General features: G+C 40.1%; 1 protein-coding gene across 4 annotated transcripts in view; it reads left to right on the forward strand.

The window, feature by feature from the left end:
* ELMO1 (engulfment and cell motility 1) overlaps positions 1-26553 on the forward strand; it is a 583367-nt gene that overhangs the window by 204626 nt on the left and 352188 nt on the right. For all 4 annotated transcript variants that reach the window (XM_069588027.1, XM_069588028.1, XM_069588030.1 and 1 more), the window contains exons 8-13: positions 2525-2624; positions 10691-10842; positions 12952-13030; positions 19631-19681; positions 22367-22489; positions 24138-24269. In XM_069588027.1, coding sequence (XP_069444128.1) covers positions 2525-2624; positions 10691-10842; positions 12952-13030; positions 19631-19681; positions 22367-22489; positions 24138-24269 — 637 coding nt within the window. The remainder of the gene's footprint in view (positions 1-2524; positions 2625-10690; positions 10843-12951; positions 13031-19630; positions 19682-22366; positions 22490-24137; positions 24270-26553) is intronic.

Genomic DNA, 26553 nt, shown 5'->3' on the forward strand with positions numbered 1-26553 from the left:
GGAGCGTATTGCCATTTCCGACTCCAGGTTCATTATCACTTAGTGTTTCTTTTTTTCCTTTTTTTGAGTAAAAAAATTGTTAATATTGTTTGTGTGTGTGTGTTAGTTGCTCAGTCACATCCGACTCTTTGTGACCCCTTGGACTGTAGCCCGCCAGGCTCCTCTCTTCATAGGGATTCTTGGGGCAAGAATACTGGAGTGAGTTGCCATGTCCTTCTCCAGGGGCTCTTCCTGACCCAGTCATTGAACTGCAGGCAGATACTTTAAGCCGTCTGAGCCACAAAGGAAGTTAGTTAATATTGTTTACCACTAATAATACAACAAAGTAATAAATTACATAATATTGTTCACTAAAAATTCTATACATAATCATGTACTGTTTTCACAGTGATACTAATATCTAATAATCTGTTGATAACTCTTACTAATTGATTTTATTTCCTGGCTCTCTTATTTTCCTGAAGAAATTTCATTGTCTTTTTGCAAGCTAGTATCTAGATTTTCTTATGACTCGTTGTAGGAAGAGTCATTCTGGAATTTTTCTATAACCTTTCTTACTCGTCCTTTTAATCCATTTTCCACCTGACTATCTACTTTTTTTGTTTTCTTAAAGTAAGCTTGAGTTTTCTGGTTTGGAATTTCTTTTTGGGGCATGATTCTCTGATGCCACCTAGGGGGAACCTGTAAGATGGGGATTGCTTGTCTGTGACTCAGAAAAGTCTTTTTAAAATATATGCTGCTTTTTTTGTCTGACTTGAAACGTTTGGCTTTCCTTGCATTTTTTTTTCTGGTTCCAAGGACAGAGAATTCTTGTCACAATGAAGACAGATATTTGAAAATCATGAGCTTCGTGTACCTTTTTAAAATACCTCTTTGCATAATGATAATAACTAATATTCATATGCTGCCTTCCAAGTGTTATACACAGCTCAGAGGGCTGTAAATGTGGTAACTCCTTTTATTTCCCCAGGAATTCTCTGAGCAAAGTATCACCACCACTAGCAGCATCATTGTCATCCTCTGTTTTAAAAAATGAGGAAACTTGGGGCACAGAATATGTCAGTGACTTGTCCACTTACAGCTGTCCACCTCTGCTGTCTGACTCCAGAAACCACCCACTGAACCATTTCCATCTAGCACATCTCATCCCCTCTGGTGTCTGGTACATTTGGATCACAGTACTTGCCTGAGAGTCACTTCCTCTTTTGTAGATTTATTTTCAGCATCACAGCTTCTGAGATGATGCAAGATTTCCAAGGTCCTCCATGGAGGCCAGGCTGGGGAGAAGGGGAACTGCAAAGGTGTTTTAAAAGCAATAGGAGCCAGTTTTCTATTCTGTTCATTGAAAATGAATGGGAAGACTCCATCTAAACACTTTATGAAACTCTGTAAAGTAGCAATCATGATATATAGGAGTCTACAGATTAAAAATCTGAACTACTAAATTTATTTTTAAAAAATTGAGCATAAGAATCAGTATGGTTGTATACAGTATGGAGATTCTGATGGGCGTAATTTAATGTACCTGAAGAGACAAAACCTACCTTGAGAGTTTTAAGTTAATACTATTATGGTGATAATTTACAGTAGAGATGAGTTTCTGTAAAAGATTCTCAAAGTTGTTTTGAAAGCACTAGAAACCAGATTGTTGTCTGGTAAGGGGTGTGGGTGGAGCTATTACAGAAGGCATTCTTTTACCTGAGTTTGCCTGATCTGTTTAGATTTCTAACTCATTCATGAGACACTTCCTACAGCTTCTGAATCACAGCAAGTCAATGGCCAGCAAATCATTATTATCTATAATGTTCTAGAAAGGTATTCTATAAAGCCTGTTAACTAAAGTTAAAATGCTGGACAGTGTAACATAGAAATTAATATGCTTACTTACATATATGTTTGTATCTGTGAGTGTGTGTATGTGTGTAAATGCACTCACCAAACACACACACACACACACACACACACACACACACACACACACACACACACACACACCCCTAGGTATATATGGGCCATATGAATCTTTTGCAAAGTGCTCATATTTTAATAGAATTATTTATAACCTTCCCTGTTGGATACCCAGAGATAAAAGAGAAGTGTGTTGCCCTCTTCCTAATATTTGTTTGCTGAGGAGCTTTTTTAAGCTATCATTTTCTGAATGCTTATATGCTGCATTTTATTCAGTGCTCTACCAGCAGCCCTGTGATGAAACAGATTTTAAGTTTTCAGTGGGGAAGATGATGGCTTAGAGAATCTTAGGGACCCGCTCAGGGGCAACATAGCTCACTTGAGTGAGACTGTGAATCCAGGTCTGTCCCCCAGAGGCCCTGGCTTCTCACTGTGAAGCTACCTGCCTCCTTCCTACTGAGCCCCATGTGTAAGACGTTGTCTGTGGCCCAGCTGCTTATCCCAGTGATCTTGTACAGTTCTGCTTGTATTCATCTTTCTAAAGCTCTCTCACTCCCATCTCTCCTTGTGCTGAACTCCTGGGCCCATCACCCTCACGCCTCCTTGTGTTTTCCAGCTTTGGAGACATGCTGTCCTTCACCCTGACGGCCTTTGTGGAACTGATGGACCATGGAATAGTGTCCTGGGATACGTTTTCGGTGGCATTCATTAAGAAGGTAATTCAGATTGTGCTTCCCAAGCTCAAACCACTACTTTTTTTTACAGATATTTTTCTATGCTTTGAGCTTATCACAAAGTTGTTTCCTTCTGTTCTTTGTGTTAAAGGGTGAGTGTGATTTTTGATAGTATTATATATATGGTGGTCTGAGGGCCTAAATTCTATATAAAAATGACATTTTCTCCCCAGCAGGATCATAAGGGCTGTACAAGAGAACCCCTAGTTGAGGGAAGTCAAGGTGACATGTTAAAACCCCTCTTCTGGATTCCATTGTTTTTAAGCCCTAACTAGAGTTCCTAGTATCTTTCCTAAACCTTCTCTTCTCAAATAGGTGTTCCAGAGAAGGGAAAGAGCAAAATATATTGACTGCTACATGACTGGGTCTGAAGCAGAAATGTAAGAGGAAAAGGGGTGCTTGGGTCCATGCCTCGTAGGCAGAGTAAGCCTACTCACGCGTAATCTTGTTGTAGTAAGTATCTCTGGGATCAGCTAGTTCAGTTGGCTCCCACTGTCCTTAGGAGGAAGCTAGCAACGGGGCAGGCGAAAGTGGACCTGGTGTGAGGAGAGAGAGCAGAAGAGCCCTGCACCATTCCTAGCAGGTGAATAGTAATACAAACACATCTGCAAATTTACAAGTCTCTTTCCAGTCTTCTAACCAAAATGAGTAGCCTTGACTTTTCAACTGTTAAACGTAGTAGTAAATCAAGAATCATCCTTATTAATTTGTTAACATATTTTTCCTCTCTTTGTATTTGTGGAATGGTTTCTAAATGTATTGGCATCTTTCTTTCTGCTGTTACTGGGAATGAAGAGATATTTGGAATTCATATATTTATCTTATAGGTCTAGATTCCTGGGAAGAGTGGTCTAAAATAAAGAATTTCAGAGAGTCTTTGTGAAAGCTAGAAAATAAAAACAAAATCCAGGCTGAGTCACTTGAGTTTTTAAGAGCTTTTATTCTGAAATCATGGTAAATGTATAGAAAATTTGCACCAAAAAAGTACAAAATGTTCCAAATGACCTTCAACCAACTTCCTTAATTACAACATTTTGCATAATAACAGTATTATCAAGACTAGGAAATTAACAGTGCTACAAGACTATCACTATTAATTGATATCACCATTTTTCTCTGGTTAAGGACTCAAGACTGCATTTAGTTATCATGTCTCCTTGGTGTCTTCCAATATGATCGCTCCTCAGTTTTTCCTTGTCTTTCATGACTGACAGTTTTGAAGAATACTGGCCAGTTATTTTGCCACCTTGATTATGTGGTTGAGACCCAGCAGATACCACTGGGTCTCCCCACTCTGAAGTTACATCTTTTCCTTTTGAAGTTAATCAGTACCTGGAGGGAGTTACTGCCTTAAACTGAAGAGCATAGGAGAGCCCTTAGTCTGTCGAATGAGGATGTTTGGAATGGAAGTCTCACAGAATGAATACCTGAATGCTGTCGTCTATTTATTTCAGGCAAGAACTGTTTGGGAACCCAAGGTCTTCTTGATGTACCTCTGAATCCTTTTTTATTACATAAGGGCATAAAGCCAAAAAAAAAAAAGAGTAGTAAGAACTTCCCTGGTGGCTCAGGTGGTAAAGCATTTGTCTACAATGCGGGAGACCTGGGTTTGATCCCTGGGTCGGGAAGTTCCCTGGAAAAAGAAATGGCAACCTACTCCAGTACTCTTGCCTAGAAAATCTCATGGACAGAGGAGCCTGGTGTCCATGGGGTCGCAAAGAGTTGTACACAACTGAGGGACTTCACTTTTTTCACTTTTAAGAAAACGCACAAAGAAGGATGAAGCCTCTTTTTGCCTGTATTTGTCAGTGGCATGAATTGCTTAGAAAAAAAGAAAAGGAGAGAGAGAGAGAGAAAAATGAGTGTAGAAGAGAAAGCCAAGGTAATCCAGATGTGTTAGGAAGTACTCTCCTTTGGTGGTAGCAGGTAATTAATATAAGCATTAGGTTTTAAATGCAGAGGAAAAAATTACTGTGTTTTGTCTTTCCAAGATAAAAGTTCTAGAGAAATGGAGTATTACTTACCCATAAAAGAGTGAAATATTACCATTTGCAGCAACATGGGTGAGCCTAGAGATTATTATACTAAGTGAAGAAGTCAGACAGAAAAAGACAAATATTATATGATATTATTACATGTAGAATCTAAAAAGTAATACAAATGAATGTATTTACAAAACAGAAACAGTCTTATAGAGATGGAAAACAAATTTATGGTTACCAAAGGGGAAAGAGGAGAGGGATAAAGTAGGAGTAGGGGATTAACAGATACACACTACTATATATAAAATAGGAAAACAATAGGAATTTACTATATAGTGCAAGGAACTATATTCAATATCTTCTAGTAACCTTTAATGGAAAAGCATCTGAAAGGGAAAAAAATGTCTGTATATATATACACGGACCTCCCAGGTGGGGCAATGGTGAAGAATTCTCCTGCCAGTGCAGGAGATGAGAGTTCAATCCCTCTGTCAGGAAGAGCCCCTGGAGAAGGAAATGACAACCTCCTCCAGTATTCTTGCCTGGAGAAACCCACAGACAGAGAAGTCTGGAGGTCTATAGTCAATGGGATCGCAGTTAGACTCGATTGAGAGATTGAGCACCCACACATGCATGTAAATACATGTACATATAAACCTGAATGACTTTGCTGTATTAAAACTAACACAACACTGTAACTCAACTATATTTCCAATTAAAAGAAAAGTTCTAGGGAGGCAACTTTAAATTTGAACATACTGGGTTTTGCGGACATTTTTTATACTTAAAATTTTTAAATTCATTCTGAATTTATGGTGGGCTTTTCTTTTCTACTTTCAAATTGCTTTGCTTTTCTGATATTAGAGCCTCTTTTGCTATAAAAACAATGCTGTTCTCAACGTGAATTCCTTGAAATTAGGTTGTGCTTTCAGCAACATTATCTCTTGATTCCTGTAGCAATCCTTTGCAGAAGAGAGCAGTAGGTGTGTGTTCCTGGTCAGGAGGGGAGGACACAGAGGCTTGGGGAGGTAGAGTGAGGTTATGTATGGAGAGTGGGTGTCGTTGGTCCCCCATTTCAGGGCTCCCTCCCGCATCAGCATGCACCTGCACTTTAGATGTTGGAAAGAAGAGATTCTGAAGGACAGAGGACAGACTTGTTGAAACAGCATTGCCTTTTGTTCAGCCCTCCCTGACCTCACTGGGGCAGCGTTAACTGATTTCTTCCGCTCTCCATTCTCCTTGAATCTTGTACATGCCCCTGTTCCATCACTTACCACTCTCCTGTGAATTTTTTGTTCTTTTGATTGGCTCTCCCAAGACCATGAGTCCAAGAAAGCCAGGATGGAACCATGGCTTTCTTCTGGCTTCTCTCCTCAGGGCGTGGCATAGAGTCAGACGTTAATACATTTCTGTGAAAATGAATAAATGAAATTTGCTTTGGAAGTATTTTTCTAAACTCTAAAACTTGAAGGAAAAAAAAAAAGAATACAGTGCCACCATATTTAAAATATATTTCAAGTAAAATTTCAGCCATGAATGGAAAGGAATTACAAAGGTAGCTTTCTTTAAATGGGTGATGTGGTTAGAGAGAATGACAATAATCTAATTTTCTAACTGCTTATGAAAATGGTTTTTGCTCACTGAAATTAACCAAAAAATCATATTAGATTCAAGGAAGCAAAGACTAGCAAGTCTTGGCAGTTTAAATTAAAGACTGAGTATTTTTCAGAAGACAACATGTTTATAATGTATTCCATCCTCATTCCTAGCCATTCTATTTCCTTTGCATTGCTACTTTGAGCTCCACTCCTTATGTGAATTTTAAAAAGTGGTCATCAGAAAATGAGTTTATAATTGAAAGTTTTTGTAAGGTTATCTTTTTATTCATTAGCTGGATCAAATTCAGCACTTTGACAACCCAGGAATTGTATACAGGCAACTGTCTTTTAAATGGAGCTTTATCTAGACAAAAATCAGCTAGGCAATGTGCTGACAAAAGATGCTTATCTCTGTGCTCCAGACTTGGCTTCCTATTAATGCCAAATTCATACGACTTTGGAGAAATATTTTTTCCCTGCCAGCCCTGATATCCTTCTCTGCTATCTATTTTGTTATGTGTGGATCTCGAGTCTAGTTTACAAAGTTTTTCTGTAATAAGTTATATCATTTCATGAACACTTTGAAACTTGGCATCCCTTGATGCCAATCTTTAATGTTGCTGCTTTTTAAAGAGTTGGTGACTTAGAGAGAGGGTCAGAAGGCATGGAGAAGAAAGAAATGAAATAAAAGAAAAACAACCTAGAACTTTCTGTGTTACGAGTTGGTTTTACCCTAGCCAAGTATAACATCAGAGCCTTTTCTTGGAAGGAAAGTTTTATACAAATGCTCTTGAAACCTTAGCTCTGCAGGAGGGCCTGGTTCACTCTGCAGTATATTCAGTGCCTAAATAAACATCCAGCCAATTTCAGTTTAGAGACCCAGTCATTTTTGCCTCTTAAAAGCTTGAGAGATTTATGGACCACTGCCTGAATAACTTAAAGTATGGGAGAGGGGCTCCATGTTCTCCACGTATCCTTGCAGTTTTGACAACAGAGGATAATTTTAAGGTCTCTTTCTAAGTAATTCAAAGTGTTTCTGTGATTTTAAAAAGTTGTATTATTGATTCATACCCTGTGATACCCCTTAACTTCTTAAAAGTCACCCAAATATTCCTATGTTTTATCTAAGTAGCACTTTTATTTATTTATTTTTCTTTTAATTTTTTTTTTTTAACGCTGAAAACATTTTTTATTGGGGCATAGCCAATTAACACTGTTGTGATAGTTTCAGGTATACAGTGAAGGGACCCTGCCATGCATATACATGTATCCATTCTTCCCCAAACACCCCTCCCATCCAGGCTGGCACATACCATTGAGCACTTCCACGTGCTGCACAGTAGGTTTTGTCGGTTATCCATTTTAAGTACGGCGTTGTGTGTATAACCTTCCCAAAGTTCTAGGTAGCATTTTTAAATGAATCAAAGAATGTGGAAGTAATAGATATAATTATTGTTAGCTCCTCCTCCTTCTTTTTCTCTCTGATACAGACCTACTTTCAAGAAGCTGTACTTTGACAGGTTTAGGCTGGCTCACCCATGTTGGCCAAAGTACAGAAATGGAGCTGGAAAAAATTTAAAGGCAAAGGAAGTCACAATTGATTTTGAGGAAGACAAGGGAAATTAAAATTTAACAAGATGATTTTTAACCTTCTATAGCTATACTGTGACCTGTGGTTTTTAAACTAGACATAGAAAGTAACATTTAAACTTTCACGAAGTTGTCCATTCACCAATGAGGACAGTCATCATGTTTGCCCAGTCAGCCCTGATACCTTGTTTATCAGTATTCATTAGATCAAAGTATTGGTTCGTTTAAATGTCAAGTTAAAATTACTGATAAATAAGGCAAAAGATAGAAGTTAGTTTCAAAAGATGACTAGTATCTACTACAGAATAGTACATTAGACTCTAAAGAGTCATATGCATGCTTTCTGCCAGGCAGTATTCAGCGTAGTGTGTTACGCAAAGTTTTGTAAGCTACTTTAGGGTTGCTGAAATGACGGTCTCTGTATGTTAAGGAAGAGCTGAAATAATGGAAAAGATTAATTTTAAACAATACTTTGATGAAGGTAAGGGGTAATTTTTATGATAAATATATAAAAATGGCAAATGGAATATGTATATGGGATACAATGTCTGAATTAAAGCATAGGCCATTACCTTTTTTACCACCCCTGTGTAAGCCTGTTGGGAGCACGTGAGAATTAACAATTTGTAGAGAACTTTAAAGCCATTGTAAGAAACTGTGCTTTGTATCAGGAAAACATTGAGCATTTTAATTGAGTATTTCAAGAAAGGAAATACTGTCAAGGCATATTTATAGAAGTAGAGGGTAAATCTGTATCAGAGGGAAATCCTGAATACAGAGGAAATTGAAGAAGCTGCTCTCACCGTAACCCAGGAAAGAGCTGGACAGTGTGCCAGTGTGCATATACAGCTGCATGTATATGAGAGGGTAGGCATTGCACAGAGCTTCCTTGGTGGCTTAGATAGTAAAGAGCCTGCCTGCAATACAGGAGACCCAAGAATAAGCTTGTAACATACTTTATAGTACAAGACTGTTGTGTGTCCATCTGTGCTAGATTATAAGGTCCTTGAAGTTAAAAATCATGTGGGTTTGCTCATCTCTTGATTTCCAGATCCTAGGTCAGTGTAAGCCTGTTTTGTAGTACATGGTCAACACCTATTACCTGAATGAATGAAAAGAGGGGATGAAGGCGAGAGGGCGGAGGAGGGGGTTTGATCATAAACTTTCAGCTAGAAGATTCTCCACAGAGTCTTAAAGGTACATCCAAACTTACTAAATGGAAATAAGAATAGGAGCATGGAAGGAAAATAGAATCTGTGCAGAGAAATCAGTGGTATTGTCAACATATTTCTTTGTGAGTTCTTCTCTTTTCCAGTAAGTGTCAAGAATTGTACTGGGATCATGAAAAGTTTTTGGTGTGGCGTTGATGAGGAAGTCAAGGAATTAATATTGGATTTAGAATAGGTCTAAGTTAGGCATTACCCCTAAGCACAGTATGAGGGTCATTGGATTTCTGTGGGAGAAAGATGGACTTAAAGAAAGAAAAGTGGCCTCATCGTGGTAGATCTGATAGAGGAATAGACCCAGACAGTGAGGATTAAGGCATGGGCTTGCCAGGGACAGTAAACACATTGAAGAAGTTTATTAGCTGTGAAAGGAGCTAAAGCAGTCTTTTGAGAATCTTAAAAATCTCATACTCTTCCTATAGTCTGTATTATAAAATAGCACCCTTTTGGAATATACTAGTATAATGTTACTTTACTTCTTTATGTCGTATATTTTCTACCCCCAAAATCCAGGTGTATCTGGAGGCAGAGAGCATATTGATAACTGTACTTGCCCACCTCTGTTTTTCACTGTGCCCTCTGCTTTCACTGGGCAGTCATTGGACTATAAATGGTTGAACTAGTAACTGTAAGTTGCCATGGTGCCTTTGAATTTTATCTTGTGCAAAGATGGAGAGGGAATGAGGAGAAGGGGTCAATGCAATAGCAAAAAGGGAAATATTCGTGTTGATAAGGGGAAGCTATAAGTGTCAATTTGTCATGGAACCAAATAGCTTTTAAGAAAGCAGTCATGATGATGATATAATAACAGCATTTTAATGTGAGTTGTCAGCAAACAGTAATAACATTTAATGAGGCCTCTAAAATAAAACCTTTATGGTACCCATGTGTTTGGGTTTCTGTGATCCATTATTCTAACCCTTATTTTACTTCCCTCTTACATTCTGATTTATTATGTTTGAGGCATTAGTAATAGAGCTTAAATGACTATTTTAACTTTTAGCACTTCTAATTTAATTGATTTCCTGTTTGCTAAATTTGAGAGTGATTAGAAGTATTTATTTTAACCATAAGAAATGGGAAGAATGGGGAAAAGACTGCTTCACTAAGGAATAAAAAGGAGATTAGCCAGTGACTGAAAAGTTGCCAGTTGAACTGTGTTGACAAGTGTGATTTGTGTGAGTCCCTTAAGAATGTAACAGAAGCATAGTAAGAACATAAAAACCATGGGTTGTGTGGGTGAAGGAGTAGCCTGGAAATGGGAGGCAGTGGCTACTAGTATATGTTGAAATTGCTGTCTCAAAGAAACACAAGAATTCTTACAATATATGTGTTGAAATTATCTGCCCCTGAAAGCTGAAACTCAGAAGAACCATTCCAAAAACACCAGACATAATAATTCTTTGAAACCATCTCCTTTTTAAAATTGCTTATTACCAAATTAGAGAAATAGGCCATAAATAGCGGTTTGTAATAAGGTGGTGAACAGTCATTATTGACACTGTACGTTTCTGGCTATCCTGCTATAATTCCAGGTACTTTTCATACTGAATGTCTGGTGTTTCTTAAATGAGCTCCCGATTGACTTCATTTGCTCCCTTCTCTGCTCTGCTTACCGTGAGTAATCAATTGTGTCCCTTTTGGGTTTTCAGATAGCAAGTTTTGTCAACAAGTCGGCCATAGATGTCTCCATCCTGCAGCGGTCCTTGGCCATTCTGGAGTCCATGGTGCTCAACAGCCACGATCTCTACCAGAAGGTGGCACAGGAGATCACCATCGGCCAACTCATTCCGCATCTCCAAGGGTGAGCGAGATCGACGCCGCCACAGCGGGAGGGAACGTCCTTCAGGCAGACAGCTCCCATGATGGTTTGGTATTGGTTTGATTAAATATATACAGAAAAAGAATCTTGATCTGGTATATAATGAAACCATGCATCACGTTTGTCCTCCATCACACTGACATGGCACAGTGACTAGCCCTGGGTGCGCCCCTTGCCTGTTCTTGAGACTAGTGTGTCCCTAGTGTCTTGATAGGGACTCAGTTCTGATAAATGTTGCTAGATAGTGTAGAGCTTTGCTTTTAAAAAGATACAATAAAGCAATTTGTTCTCTTACGTTCTCAATAGGGTCTTTATCCTTAATCATACAGTATTTTCTGCAATATGAGAATTTTCATAGTTAATTAGGAGTTTTTAAAGCCAGACTTCTTTATTTGTCTCCAGGTGATTACAATAACCTTTTTCTTGTGTATTTTATAAAATACAAAATTTTAAGATGCCTGAGCTATGAAATAGCTGCCCTAGCGGCCTTGGGTTTTGGGGGAATCTCTCCTCCCCACCCTTAGATAACTAGTAAGGTTGCCTCTGATGATGCGAGCCTGAGAAGGAATGCTTGCAGGATGCCACTTGATCAATGAAAGTATTTTGGATCGCAGGTGGCAAGAAGCATCCTGAGCTAGGACAGGGAGTTTATTGAAAGGATACTGGGGTGTTTTATAGACCCGAGGAATGACTTGAGTAGCTAAGCCTTGGGAAGGACAGAAACTATGGCTTCCTTGGAGTTCTCACAACAGGCCTTTTCTCTGGCATATTGGCTGGCAGTAATGTGACTTGGCTCCCAGTAAGTGCTGCCCCTGGTCTCTCAGGTCACACTGGCAGATTTTCAAGAGGAAACCTGATTGGCCTGTTTGGGTTGGGGGTGTAGAATGGGAATTCAAGAGAGTATTCAGTCGTTCTCAATATACCAAAAATGTTGACTATGTGTTTATAATTAAACTTTATATTAAACTACCAAAGTGCATTAGATGTTTCCTTCATTTGGCGGTAGGAGATGGTGACTAGAGTGTAAAATTGTAAGTCACACAAGCTATAGACTGTGGCCTCAGGGAAAACTAGCCCATGCTCTAAAATGATTTTGTGTGAAATCACTCTGGAAATGGTACCAATTTCATGTGTCCCTGAATGCGACCTGTATCAACTTAAAAGTCTGTATCTTTCTTCTGCATCTCAAGGGCATCATTGTGCATTTACAGTGCACTTTGCCAAGAGGAGAGTCTCTTATTTGCCAAGTGCTGTACTAAAGGTTTTATGTGCATTACCTCATTTTATCCTAAAAGCAGCTCCTTGAAATGAGTGTGTTTTTACCCAGTGTTCCAGATGAGGAAGCTGTGTAGGGACACCCTGTGAACTTCAAGGCCACACAGCCAGCCAGTGGGGCACTGGGCTTAAAATCTCATCCTTCCTGAGGCTGTGTAATAAGCTCTGCCTCTTCCTAAATTATCTCTAAATGTAGCTCACTGGCCTCTGCTCTTTGTTTATGCCCTCGGTCCTTCTTATTTACTATTTGTGCTGTGCTGTGCTTAATATTTACTATTTACCATGCACCTAACTGTAGATCTTGGCTTCATTTGGAATTTCTGATTTCATTCCTGTGAAAAGCAAATTTGTAAACATAGAAACCTATCCTTCTTGTTCTTTAGAGTTTCTAGTTGAAAATAGATTTTTAGAATACGTAATATTGCCATGGAGACAAGGCAGTTTCCTCTATAATAAGCCCAGGAATGTGGGGACACCCAGGACTATTCCCAGATGTACTTCCTGCATCAGACAGAAAATTACACACATACACGCACACACACACAGTGGTCCATATTTTTAACTCTAATAGAGGAGAGGGGAAGAGAGCCAGCTGGCCACCTATATCTCTGGGTGAGTATGTTTTGTCCTGCTAGCAATAGTAATTGTCTCCTCACATGTTTCCAGCTTTTCATGGTTGAAATACACAGTGCTGACTGCGTTCTCTGGGTCCTGCCTTTCTCTCTCACCTTTTTTGGGGAAATAATCATGACCCTTATCATGGTCTCACTGAGGGGTGGTCTTTTCTGACTTTGATGTTGTTCTGTGTCTTTACAGGACAGATCAAGAAATCCAGACCTATACCATTGCAGTGATTAATGCACTTTTCCTGAAGGCCCCTGATGAGAGGAGGCAGGTAAGTTGCATTTCTTCTGCCTTAAAGCCTGTGCCCAGGGCTGACAAGCTTTGGTGCAGGGAGAGCCCTCCCCTTCCAATCCCAGGAACTCCTCTGGGGTTCTCTGCTTCTTGGCGGTTTGCCTGGCCAGACTGGGATCATTCACAGATCCAGTGGGAGCTAGTTGGAGATGAAGTATTTCAGAGGTAAAGCCCTTTCATCATGTAAAACCCAGTATAGAAGCCCCAAACAAAGAGCTGAAAGAAAGAGGAAACTGCTTTTGTGGCGGATGCAGAGTTAGAAGCCCTGGTGGTCTTCCGTTACTTCACTGGATACTCACTGGAGCCAGGGAGGGATTGTCCCCATTTTCCTGATGAGGAAAGCTAGACTCTGAGAACTGTCACACTTTGCTGGGGGAGATGCCAGGTGGGAAGATGGGAAAGGGAATGTGTAAATTGCTGCCGCAGTTGAGAGAACCTTTCGTCTGTAAGAGGCTCTTTGCTTAGTGATATTTCTGCTCTCCGTGTGTGGATGTGCCCAGGAGGAGTGAGCATTTCATTTCCTCTCCTCGGTGTCATCAGAAGGAGGGAACCCCTTCAAAGTACCTGCTTGGAAAGTACCCTTCAATACTGCCCTTTGTCAGTCTTTGGTTCTTCTTCAGCGAGGGAAAGGACTATTATAAAGTGGCTGTGGAAGAAGTGGCGCTTTTGCATGTCTTAGAATTTGGCTCACATCTTAGAATCCTTTCTTTTTTCCCCCCGGCAACATAACATACTTGTTACCTTGGTCACAATTGACTCCCTTTAGAAACTAGATGAAAATATGAGATCTTCCAGCGTTTAGAAAGTATACAGGGGAGCTTATGACAGTTACTAATAAATTGTTTTAGAAGAATTTAGAAGGTTAGCATGCTACTGAATACTGTGGCAAGAATTTTACTTTTTTTTTTTTTTTTTTACTTTGTCTTTTTCGTTGCCAGGGATTTTAAACCTCAGTGGCTAAATATGAGCGTTTCTGGTTTGTTTTCCATTTAGGTTTGTTTGCTCATTCCTAGGAGTTACATTTGCACGATAAGCAGAGTGGCTTTCTAATTTCCTGTGCTTTTGGTTTGGTATTGGCTGAAGCCAGGAGGTGCCTGCCCTCCCCAAGCTTATTTTCCAGGCTGGATATTTCAGGGCAGCTTTGCAGATCTTAAGTGGGATCATGGGTAGGGCTGCTCCTTTTATATTTATATCTAAATACTGGGAGCATGATAATTCCCATCAGGCCAGTAAGTTGCCTGCATATGTTCACAAGCCTGACATGGGCATCACAGAGAAGCTCAATTCTTCTGCTAGCCAGACCAGGGATGCCTAGCCAGACCAATGATAGCTGCTTGTAGAGTGGGGTCAAGAGCCAGGCCAGAACTAAGACTCTGACTAAACTGACCTAGACTCTTGAAACTGTCTTTCCCTCTGTGGTTAGATTAGAGGAAAGGAAAGCTCACACTCACCCCAAGTGTTACGATTTCACTCAGACCTCTGCATAAGTAAGATGCATACCCCTTGCATCGTTCTGTTACACTAAAATTACTGTTAATCTGATTAATTGGAATTGAATGACCATGAAGAAATAGGGAATTAGATGCCAATCTATGCTGACTCCAGGGCAATGATAACAATGAAAATATAATGGGGTACCATTATACTAGAAATGCCATTAACATTAGGCTTGAATTCTGCTAATCAAATCTTTTCTATTTTTGAAAAATTAGGCTATATGAAACTGACATAGCACAGTGTGTACATACATTACTATATTAATACTAAATCACAAAAGGTAGTCTAATAACATTAAATCACTTAAGTAAACAATTCAACTGAGAAAAAGTATTTATCAACCAGCAGAAAATTCAGATTTTAGTCTTTGAAATAAAAATGGCAATACTTGTCAATAGAAAATTAACTTGGACTTTATAGACTATGTTGAATTTAGGATGAATCAGTGACTATTATTTGTCAAGAAAAGGAGTATTTTGATTTTTAATTTTTAAAATACTTTCTAGTGAACTAAGAGAGAGTTGGCCCTAAAAATTACTTCAAGTTCATAATGAAGAAAAGCTTATTTGTCATTATTTTTTGAATATCAGTGGAATCTGCTAAAGCAAAAGCTCAAGCTAATTGGTAATATCTTGCTGTATATTATATATTTGTTATTGATTCATTTATGTTTTTAAACATTGAAAGTTCTGAAATTTTTGGCAAATAGGAAAACTTGCCAAAGCCTGTCACTGATAATATTTGAGAGTCTGCCTTGCAAACGTTTTATGTCATTTCATTTAATCTTCACATCTATAGAAAATCTTATTATTTCTATTTTATAAATGAGGAAATTGAGAGTCAAAGAGGTCAGGAACTTGACTGGTTGCTGAGCTGATTAAGAGTCCATGTTAGAATCCCAGCCTTACTCTTGCTCTTATCTGCAAAGCATCCCACTGAATACTGGTCAAGGAAGTGTCTCCTGCAGAATGGTCTTGTATTTGTCTGGTAAAGAACTTCCTGATACTTGGGAGACATCAAGCCCATTTTCTTACTCCAGTTAGATTAAAACATAACCTTAACACTTATTTATTGGATTTACAGGAATGTCCCTTTTTGTTTGTTTTTTTAAAGCTTTTAGACATTGGATAAATTCCACTTCAGTCAAAAGTTTTTATTTATTTCAACATCTCTTTCCAACTCGGGGTCAGACACATTGGTAGGACTCCATTATTTGGGTGTTTTTTTTTTTTTCAAAATGTTAATGAATTTGGAAGGATTTTGAATACCTATATCTTCTTTCTACTTTTACTGAAGAAGGATACCACCAAAGCCAAATCTTTTTACTTGGCAGGCAAACCTGAGCGATGCTTTTGTTTTGCATTCATGGAGTTGAGCTGCCTGAGGGAGCACTGAGCTCAGGGCAGGGGTATAACTGCCTTCTGTGTGATGGTACCCTGTCACCCTCCCTGTGAGGTGAGGGGTTGGGTCATGCCTGCCTCGCAGATATTGGAAAAGCTCCCTTTTCCTGCCCAGATGAAGGGAAAGGGTGCTGTTTTATGGGAGAGGGGATTGTTGTTAGGTGGGCAAATGGATCCTTTTTTTTACAACTAGTTGCCATTGTTCATTTTATTATTTCCATGATGAAGTTTGTCAAATCGCTTCCAAATTTCTCTACAAACACTTATGTTTTGATAAGCATTATTTAAAAAAAAAAAAACAAGCCCTTTAGCTTAAAGATTTGGTAGAAAAATCAGAAAATACAGATTGCAAAGGAATATGTTTTAAAAACACCTATAATTGCATCCCCAGAGAGGGAAACACTGCCACTGCTCACCCCTGTGGGGCTGTCACGGCCCTGCTTCCTGCCTGTTTTGTGCAAAGACTTCCCCTCAGACATCATTTGTCACTAGATGCAATCATACTGCGTGTACTGTTTATTCTTAAAAATGCTTTTAGAACTAAACCTGACTTTGTGGACATCTTTCCATGTCATATCTGTACAGGCAGACCTCGTTTTCCTGCATTTTGCTTTATTGTGCCTCACAGATGCTAATATATATATATATAAATTGAATGTCTGTGACAACCCTGCACCAACCAAGTTTACTGGCACCATTATCCAACAGCATTTATTCACGTGGTGTCTTTGGTAATTCCTGCAAATTTTCAAGCTCTCCATCAGCAAACAAGATAATGAGTCAATGAAGACTTAGATGATGTTACGATCTTTTAGCAGTCTGTCCTGTGCTTAGTAGCTCGGTCATGTCCGACTCTTTGCAACCCCATGGACTGTAGCCCACCAGACTCTTCTGTTCATGGGAATCCTCCAGGCAGGCGGGGTGGAGTGAGTTACCTTGTCTTCCTCCAAGGGATCTTCCCTACCCAGGGGTCGAGCCTAGGTCCCCCACATTGCAGGTGGATTCTTTATCACTGCAACCACCAGCAATAAAGTATTCTTAATGGTTCACTCAAACCATTCCTTAATATTGGACAAAAAATCCATGATGTGGATGAGGATTTTTCCATTTTCTCTCTGATCAAACACTAGTTCCTTTAGGAGGGTAAAAAAATGTTTTATGTACTTTGTTTTCTTAGATATAATGTATTGCATACTTAATAGACCTCAGTATAGTGTAAACATAACTTTTGTGTGCACTTGGAAGCTAAAATATTAGTGTGAGCTAATATTAATCAAGGTATTTGCTATATTATAGCAGTCTGTAACTGAACTTGCAATATCTCTGAGGTATGCTTGTATTCATATCCATATTTATATTTGTCTATATCCAGGATATATATTTTTATCCTGGAGAAGGAAGTGGAAGCTCACTCTAGTATTCTTGCCTGGACAATTCCATGAACAGAGGAGCCTGGCAGGCTACAGTCCATGAGGTCGCAAGAGTCAGACACAGCTTAGTGACTAAACCAAAATCATATACTTTTATATCATCCTAATGATATAAAATATTCTCCATAGATTCTCAAGTTCTCTCAAATCATTCTTTAATATTGGCCGAAATAAAATCCATGATACGGACAAGGATTTTTCCGTTTTCTCTCTGATCACGCTCCAGTTCCTTTAAGAGGGTAGCAGACTGTTTTGTCAAACATTCATTGCCTACTCTGTGTCAGTCATTGTGCTGTGGGCTGGGAATACAAAAATAAAAAGGACAGTCTGTGTGCCCTTGAGAGGACCATACTCTTCTGCAGAAGATAAATATCATAAACAGATCACTATAATAACTGCTCTAGTAGATGTTGGAAGTATATCATTCCTTCTAACTTATTTTAAAACTTTATAAGTTGATAGACTAATATGGACTTCCTGATGGCTCAGCAGTAAAGAATCTCCCTGCAATACACTAGATACAGGAGACATGGATTTGATCTCTCGATTGGGAAGATCCCCTGGAGGAGGAAATGGCAACCCACTCCAGTATTCTTGCCTGGAGAATCCCATGGACAAAGGAGCCTGGAGGGCTATAATCCATGGGATCACAAAGAGCCAAACACAACTAATTGACTAAGCACATCTACCTCAGGCTAACATAGGCACAGAGGATTTGTGTGTGTGTGCCAATAAAGCAATACTTTTATTTATATAAAAGAAAAGGAAGGAAAGGAATGTTGGGCCTTTGTTATTCATCTGGTCTGGTCCAAGAGAAAAAAAAAAGATGGACTCTTTCTGTTTTGATCATGAAGAAGGCATGCTTTCTTCACCCTGTGGAAGGGCAGTTCCTTCTGGATCACCGTTTAACTTATTTCTGAAGGTGTTCTTGTCCTTGCCTTCTTGTTTTTAAGAGGTTGGAAGAGGATTCAGCATTGGATTTTGACTGATGCCACCTCTGGCCTTTTTAGATCACTGTAGAGTATTTGTACGTGTGTCTCTTTGATGCTGTGGATGAGCGGGGACGTTAACATTAAGCTGTGATGTCTAACAGAGTGCTCCTAATTTCCATCCCTCTCTCTCCTACCTGCTTTCCTTCTGTGGTGGCGATGGCCGTTAGGTTGGTGTAGACAGCAGTGTTGACATCCTTGAGTGTCCTCTGACTGTAAGTCCCCACGTTCCCTTCGTCGGCACTCAGCAGGCCCTGCACCCTCATTCTGCTCCTGTCCAGCCCTGCCTGTGCACCCCCTTGTACTTTCTCCCTGTGTTCTGAGTTCGCCTTGCTTTCTACAAGTTTATTTTGACCTTGATCAAATTCACGGTTGTGTTTTTAAATTATAACTTAGCTTCTTCTCTACTCAGTAAGAGTGGTGACCCTCAAATTACCCCCTTCATCAATAAACATCCCAGTGACTTCCTGAATATGAGCAGTATTTTTCCTTTTGGATGTTTGTACCCCAATTGCATTCAACTGTTTAATTTTCCCTTAGTATCTATTTGACAATGTTTAGAAAGAGCATCTGTAAATCATGTCATTTAATAAAATCACCTGCAGAAACTCTATGCCAGTCAGGTAGACCAATGCACAGTCTGCAGAACTGAGGCTCAGGGAGACTGGGTGTGGACCTAGAGCATAGCTCTGCCCAGATGTCTGTCCTTTGCTAAAACTTCACTCAGTTCATTTACATAGACTATTAAACCTTGGGATATATACTACTCAATGTTTGGTTTTGCACAGATGCAGATGAAATGGCTTTTAGAAGTCTTAGATCTTTAAAGTGATGGCTCTCTAGTATTGAAATCTCTTAGGTGCGGGCATATGTTGCCTTGTAGTAACAACTCTCTGCACATATATATTCTAATAAAAGCTGATGAGCCATTTCAGTGGAGAGCCACTGCTCTCATTTGGAGTGTTTGATTTTGATTTAGTACTCACCTTTTCCTGGAAGGAAGAAATTCTAAAAAAGAAACAAAAAGAAAAAGAAAGAAGTCATCGGTGCCAAATTTCTTTCCTTTGTTTTTGGACATTGCTGTATTATCTAAACAACATTTACAAAGTCAGTTGAGTAATACTGTCCATTTGAGCCCTTTCTTTGGTAAGAGATACTGCTGATATCCAGTTTTGAAGCACACCCCAGAATAAAGTCATCTGGGGCCACGTGGAAATGTTTCTTTCTAACTGATGCTTTTCTATCTGCGTGTTTTCTTCCACAGGAGATGGCGAATATTTTGGCTCAGAAGCAATTGCGTTCCATCATCTTAACGGTGAGTACCTGTGTGCTGTGAGCACCTTGCTAGGGAAGAAGGGTCTGGTGGATTTATAGATCTCCTCTTTTGGTGTGGTTTTGTGGTTTGTTCTGTGACTTGCTTCTGTGATCAAGCAGTGGGAAGTAGAAAGGCGGTAAAAGTGTGCTTTTGGAAATGGAATAAATAAAGCTTTCCTCCGGGGATGGCCTTGTGATTGGAGGGCGGGGGTCCCTGGAAGAGAGAAATGCCTTGTGGCAGGTTTATTATAACTCACCAGAGCTTTAGATTTGTATTTAAGGAAATTAGGGACTCCCTGACTTTAACAAATCCACCAATATGAGCAAATACCATTTTTAATGAGGAAACTAAAGAGAAACATATCAGACTCTGAGAGAAGTCCTGAAATTTTGACCATCATTTACCTGGGCCACTTTATCAGAGAAAGGCAGAAAGGTCAGGCATGAAACCCACTCATTCACTGTGATGCAAAAAATACCTGAAACCTCAGTCAAGAAGAGGCTCTACATGTTATGTTGTAAATGTTTAGAAGTAAATCAAATAGCAAGATTTCTTGAGGCCTTATCTGCTGCTTTACTTTTAACTAAAGGCTGAAAGAAACATGTGTGATTGATTCTTCTGCTTACCAAAAAAAAAAAAAAAGAAGAATAAAGATTTATGCTTGTGTAATTCCAAAAAGGAGTTCTGCAAACACACACACACACACACACACACACACACACATTCCAATACCATGAGGCCATTAAAAATTAAAAACCTTATGGGGGCAAATAAAATAAATATTCTAGAATCCAAAGCCAATAATAATAACTATGATTTGTCATCAAGTTTGATGTTAAACTTCCTGGCTGTTAAGGATAAAGAGAAACCATATGAGTGTACTTTTCATTACTTGATAAAAGGGGTACCCTAGGTCTTTGGAGGATGACATATTTCTACCCCCTGGAACTAGAATCTGAAACGGGGATTGTCAGAACATTCTAATATATTCTTTGTCCAAGAATGGTTTTGTAGAAATTGCAGAGGGATTCAAAATACGGTTATTTTTTATACTGACTCTCAATAAAAGTGGAAGCAACAATATTAATCATAGAGAAATGAAGGTGTTTGTGTAGGGGGTGGAGAGTAGGGTGATGAAAGAGTAGAAACTGGGATTAAAGTCTTAGCCTGTTGTTGATATCACCTTGGTGTGGCAGTTGAAGTTAGAATGCCCAGAGATGGAGTGGGTGAAATGACTGTAGCTACCATGTCTCAAAGATCAGTTTACTTCAACGTGACTTTTTAAATGAGACCTTGATGATTGGAAGTTTAAGATTGGTTGGTATTCTCTGGCAAGAACTTGGAGTGTAGATACTGTTGAGTTGCTAATAAAATAAATAGCCATATGCTTTAGTGTCCATACACTTTGGACATTAAACATATACCAAGAATTAACATTCTGTTGGGAAGATTGGAAGATATGAGGTTTGATTTTTCCCCATCACATTGCTTGGCTTCCCGCCCTCCAACCCACCTGATTTTGGTTCAGCGACTTCCTTCTATGTCTTGTTCTTCACTCCACCTCTCCTTTAATTGGCTATTTTATCATGGTGCTCAGAGCCAGGCTGTGGAGTCCAGGTACACGCCAGGTTTAGGGTACCCAGAGAAAATTCCTTGAGATAGCAAGACATGGTTGGGCCTAGCAATTCAAAATAACTCATTCGAGTGGGTGTTTCACCACTTTGACTGGTTGGTTGGCATTTTACAAAGTATTCATTTATTTATTTGCCTGTACTGGGTCTCAGCTGAAGCATGCAGGATCTAATTCCCTGACTAGGGATCGAGCCTGGGCCTCCTGCACTGGGAGCACAGAGTCTTAGCCACTGAACCACCAGGAACATCTCTAGTTGACTGGCATGTTCAAGGCACAGCTGTGGTTTCTGCCAAAGCAGATGCATATTAGGTCCGAGTCTCGGATTCCATTTCAAACCCAGCCCTTGACGGGACACAAAGGCCCACATATTATAGTCTCCTGCCCCTCCTTTTATATTTATTCCATTTTGGTTCTGTTTCTAAGGGGAAGGGTCATTTTCTAAAGAAAATTCACTCACTGCATTGTGGGGGTAGTGGCCACCATATAGTGTCCACAGGGAATTAATGACAGATCTGGTAGTTACTTTGCCTTTGTGTGATGCTTCTAAAGCTTTCCCAGTTTAGACGTGGGATCACTTCTCGGAGACAGCTGTAGGGTAAGAGGATGGCAGAAGTGCTTACAGTACCTGTGTACCATTTATTTTTCTGGCAAGGCAAGCAGCCAAGGAGTGCTTCTGTTGTAGAAATCCATAGCTGTCCTCAAGATGCTCCCGTTTCAGGCATACCTTCTCTTATATGGCTGTAATAGTCACCAAATGTCCATTTCCTGCTGCACTTCCACTCTTCCCTGAACACAATAGGTCTTTCCCCAGTTCTGGCCTAAAGATCAGGAACCTTACTGGGTCCTGAAATGTAAAGGAAGACTCCAGGGTCTCGCATGCACCCATCTTTCTCCTGAAGTGGTTCCACCCACCTTCACGCCCCGTGCTTCCAAATGAGGTCTTCTGAGGTTCTACTTGGCATCATGATGAGGGTGGGGTGGGTAAATTAGGTTATTTGCTGTTACTTTCTTCCTTTGTTTAAAAAAGTTTCACTCATGAACCATCTCCCTAGCATGTCATCCGAGCTCAGCGGGCCATCAACAATGAAATGGCACACCAGCTGTACGTGCTGCAGGTGCTGACCTTTAACCTTTTGGAAGATAGGATGATGACCAAGATGGACCCACAGGACCAGGTGAGTGCTCATTAGACAACAGTCGAAGCATATGAGGGAAAGAACATCCTTAAAGGTCTCTTCTTGAGCTTCTTAGAAACCAGGAGGCTTTTGATGATGATGATATTATTATCATCTCAGAACTTAGGGAAATGGATTTAAAATTTTGGTGAATCTAGAATCAGAGAGGGCTTCTCTGACAGCTCAGTGGGTAAAAACTCCTCTTGCAATGCAGAAGACACAGGAGACAGGAGTTCAATCCCTGGGTCAGGAAGATCTCCTGGAGTAGGAAATAGCAACTCACTCCAATATTCTTGCCTGGAAAATTCCATGGACAGAGGAGCCAGGCAGGCTATAGTCCAAAGGGTCGCAAATAGTTGGACACAACTAAGTGACTAAGCATGCATAGGATCATAGAATAAAATAAATGAATTGTTTTGTTAATGTATCGAACACATGCAGACTCTTTCCTTATTGGATAAGAAAGCCTGACGTCGCATGACTACAAATACTGACACTTGGCTCCAGTGCTTTCATTGGTGATAGCTTTGGAGTCAAGTCCCCAGGACACAGAGCCACTTGGCAGCTCTGGTGATATGGCTTCTACAGGCTGAGAGAGTATTTCCATTCTCCAGTGGTCAGAGCCATCGAGGCCCCAGGTTACATCTGATTTCTGGGCTTCCATTTCTGTCGGTTGGCTCTCTGCTATAGATCTCTCTAGGTCTCTGGCTGTTGTGCTTGAGAGGTTAAGTCTTGATCCAAAAGGCTCTGGGGGAACTTTACTGTGTGAAGACAGAGTGAGAGGAAACAGCTGGGAGCGCTGCTGTAGCATATTTGCAGCTTAAACAGCGCTGCAGCTTTGGAAAGGAAAACACTCGTTATTGGCACGTGAGGGTCTGATCTCTGGCAGATGTGGACACACATGCGAAGTGTGTAACCGCCGCAGCACTTCGTTTGTGGCGTGAGGCCACGCGATTCAGAATGATCCAGAGGCTTCCAGCGGCCGTCTAACGTGCCCCACACTTCTGGCAAGGCCAAGTGCAATCATCACAGAGCGATGAGACTGCCTTATGACTTTTAGTTCGAAAGGCAATGCGTCCAGAGGTGGAACAGCCCTCCCTTCTTGAAAACCTCCTCCTATTTATGTAAAAGATACATGCCTTTTTCTTATTGTGGTTAAACGTGCATCACAGAACCTTTACCGTTTTAACCATTTTTCAGATTTGTCTCTATGAAGTCACTTCTCAGTGGAGTTAGGGATCCCGTATCACCTACCTATTGTTCTTAAACCTTATGTGCGTCTCACTTTATTTCTGACAGTACAGGACTTCAAGATCCTCTAACTTGGCTTTTTCCAATCACAAGCCTTCCATCATATTTGGGGCCCTCATTGAGAATGTCACAGGGCAGTTGATACCAGAGCTTCAGGGGGCTTGGCCATGAGGATAATTGTGGAATAAAGCCAGGGCTGACCAGCAGGGAGAGTGGCAGGAGGGGGGAAAAAGTTCACAGAGCTGTAACTTAGAACACTGGTTGCCCTTTATCTGTTTTCCTTTTGCCTGTACCCAGTGATTCATTTAGACCCTGGGGAATGAGGGAGCAGATGAAACATCACAGAATGAAGGCAGCTCTCTCTCCCTCCCTTTTTTTTCCTTCCTAACCCCTTCAGGCTCAGCGGGACATCATATTTGAACTTCGAAGAATTGCTTTTGATGCAGAGTCTGAACCAAATAACAGCAGTGGCAGCATGGAGAAGCGCAAGTCCATGTACACCCGGGATTATAAAAAACTTGGCTTCATAGTAAGTAAGCCATCTCCAGTGAGCTCTCTCCTTCCAGCCCCCAGGGGCCTGACCTCAGCCTCATAAGCGATGTCTCCTCTGAGCGTGTGGTCCTCCTGTGCCTTGCAGAATAGTTCCCACATTTTCCAGATGTTTAGCTGGTTTGAACAGGATCACATGAAAGTCTCCTCTGGCTGCAGCGGAGTGGAATAACTTGTACAAGTGTGACTAATACTGAGCTTGTTTATTCAGTTCTGATTAAGTGTAACCAAGAGTAGTTAGCCCGGAAAGCATCTAGACTTCGTTAGATCTACTTCACAGGAGGCTGAAGATTCTGTTTAAATTAAACAGGTGATGGCAATTGTGGGAGAAACCTTATTTGGGACTGGTGACTGGGTTATTCGCATATGCCGATTCCATATCACAATCGGATTGAGAGTCTCCTGAAATTTAATCATGGTGTGACATGCAGTTTATATTGTCCTAAAAGTTTTGTCTTGCTATGGATGCTAATTAGTTACCACCTAGATTTTCTTTTTACTTAGTTTGCAGATCAGAACACAGCCTTGTCCTGAATATAATCTGTTGTTTTTGTTTCTGCTTCCGGTCCATTTTTGCTTTCATCATTATCACATTTCTATATGACCTTTGGCTTATTAACCTCAAATTCTGCAGGTGTAAATTTGGGTTTCTTTTTACCTCCTTCATAACCAACATGAATCAGACTTTTGTCTTCAGTAATTAGAAATCATCGGGCATTATTTTATAACTGCAAATACTCTTTCCTTGAATATACTTACACACACACTAATGTTAATATTCATTTGTACACATTGGTATTTATGCTTTATTGTTATTTGGAAAACCTTATCTTTTATGGGAATTCTTTGAAAATGTTTCCACATCAGTTATATGCATTGTTTTCATTGCTAAAGAGTTGTTGTTATATGAGTGTACTACAGTTTATTTAGCCAAGCTCTTTTACTGAGTATTTCAGTGTTTTAAAATTACAGATGAGTCAGCAATTAACATCTTTGCCTCTCAGTATTGATGTACATCCTTGATCATGTCATTAGGATAAATCCATGAAACTAGCATTTCTATGATATATATTTTTAAAGCTTTTGATATCATCAAATTGCTTTCCATAAACACTGGGTAATTTCTACTTTAACCATTGGTGCATCAGAGTAACTTTTTTATAAACCTCTCTAATATTTGTAAAACTAGAAAAAAAATGATAATTTGATGTTATTCCTTTTTTACTGGTAGTCTTAACATGTTTTTTCTAAGAAGAACACTTCTGAAGCATTGTATTCAGCTTTGCAACTTGCTTTACAGAGCTTCATTTTTATGCTGTCATATCCCAAATTTTGACTTTGACCTTCCATTTAATCTTTTAGCTGAATCTGTTTTTCTAAATTTTAGCAAAAAACTCCAAGACTGATGGAGAGGTGAGAGTCCCTGTGCTTGGTGTGTGTCGATGATCAAGGTTCCAAGGTGGCCCCGGTCCTGCTCTCACCCACCAGTGTGTTGGTAGACTCTTTGCTAGGAGTTGCCTGTCGAATTGTGGATGCAGCTCACATTCTACCTCCCTGACAGTTCCTTCCAGGTTTTACTTTAATGCGTTGAGTGAGGAGAGTGAAAGTGAAAGTTAGTCGCCCAGTCCTGTCTGACTCATTGTGACCCCGTGGACTGGAGCCTGCCAGGCTCTTATGACCATGGAATTATTCAGACAAGAATACTTGAGTGAGTTGCATTTCCTTCTCCAGGGGATCTTCCCGACCCAGGAATTGAACCCGGGTGTCCTGCATTGCAGGCAGATTCTTTACCTTTTGAACCACCAGGGAAGCCCCATGTTGAGCCAGGAGTCATATGCAAATCGCCTGGGAAGTTGTGCAAAATCATCCAATCTCTTACCCTTAGGTCATACAGAATGGCAGGGAACAGACCAAGGTGTGTACATTTCGAACTGCTTCCCCTCGATCCTGATATTCTATCCTGGAGGAGAGCCTGGTGCTAGGGTACACTTGAGTTACTGCCATTCATGTTCCTCCTTTTGATACGACCTGGATTTCTAGTGCCTTTGAACAATGTGGAAAATGCAAAGTGAGCTTTTTACACATACTGATCCCTGGACACAATGTGTCTCTGACCCAGGTCCTAGTGGGTTTTGTCGGGGGCAGTTGGGTCCCAGAACACACAGTGTTATCTGTTTTCTTGTCTGAGGGATGGAGGAGAGAGGGAAGTTGAGGAAAGACCACTCAGTAGGACTTGGATTATCCCAGCTTTTTGTGTTACTGCA

This window comes from Ovis canadensis, chromosome 4 (assembly GCF_042477335.2).
Source record: "Ovis canadensis isolate MfBH-ARS-UI-01 breed Bighorn chromosome 4, ARS-UI_OviCan_v2, whole genome shotgun sequence".
Taxonomy (NCBI): domain Eukaryota; kingdom Metazoa; phylum Chordata; class Mammalia; order Artiodactyla; family Bovidae; genus Ovis; species Ovis canadensis.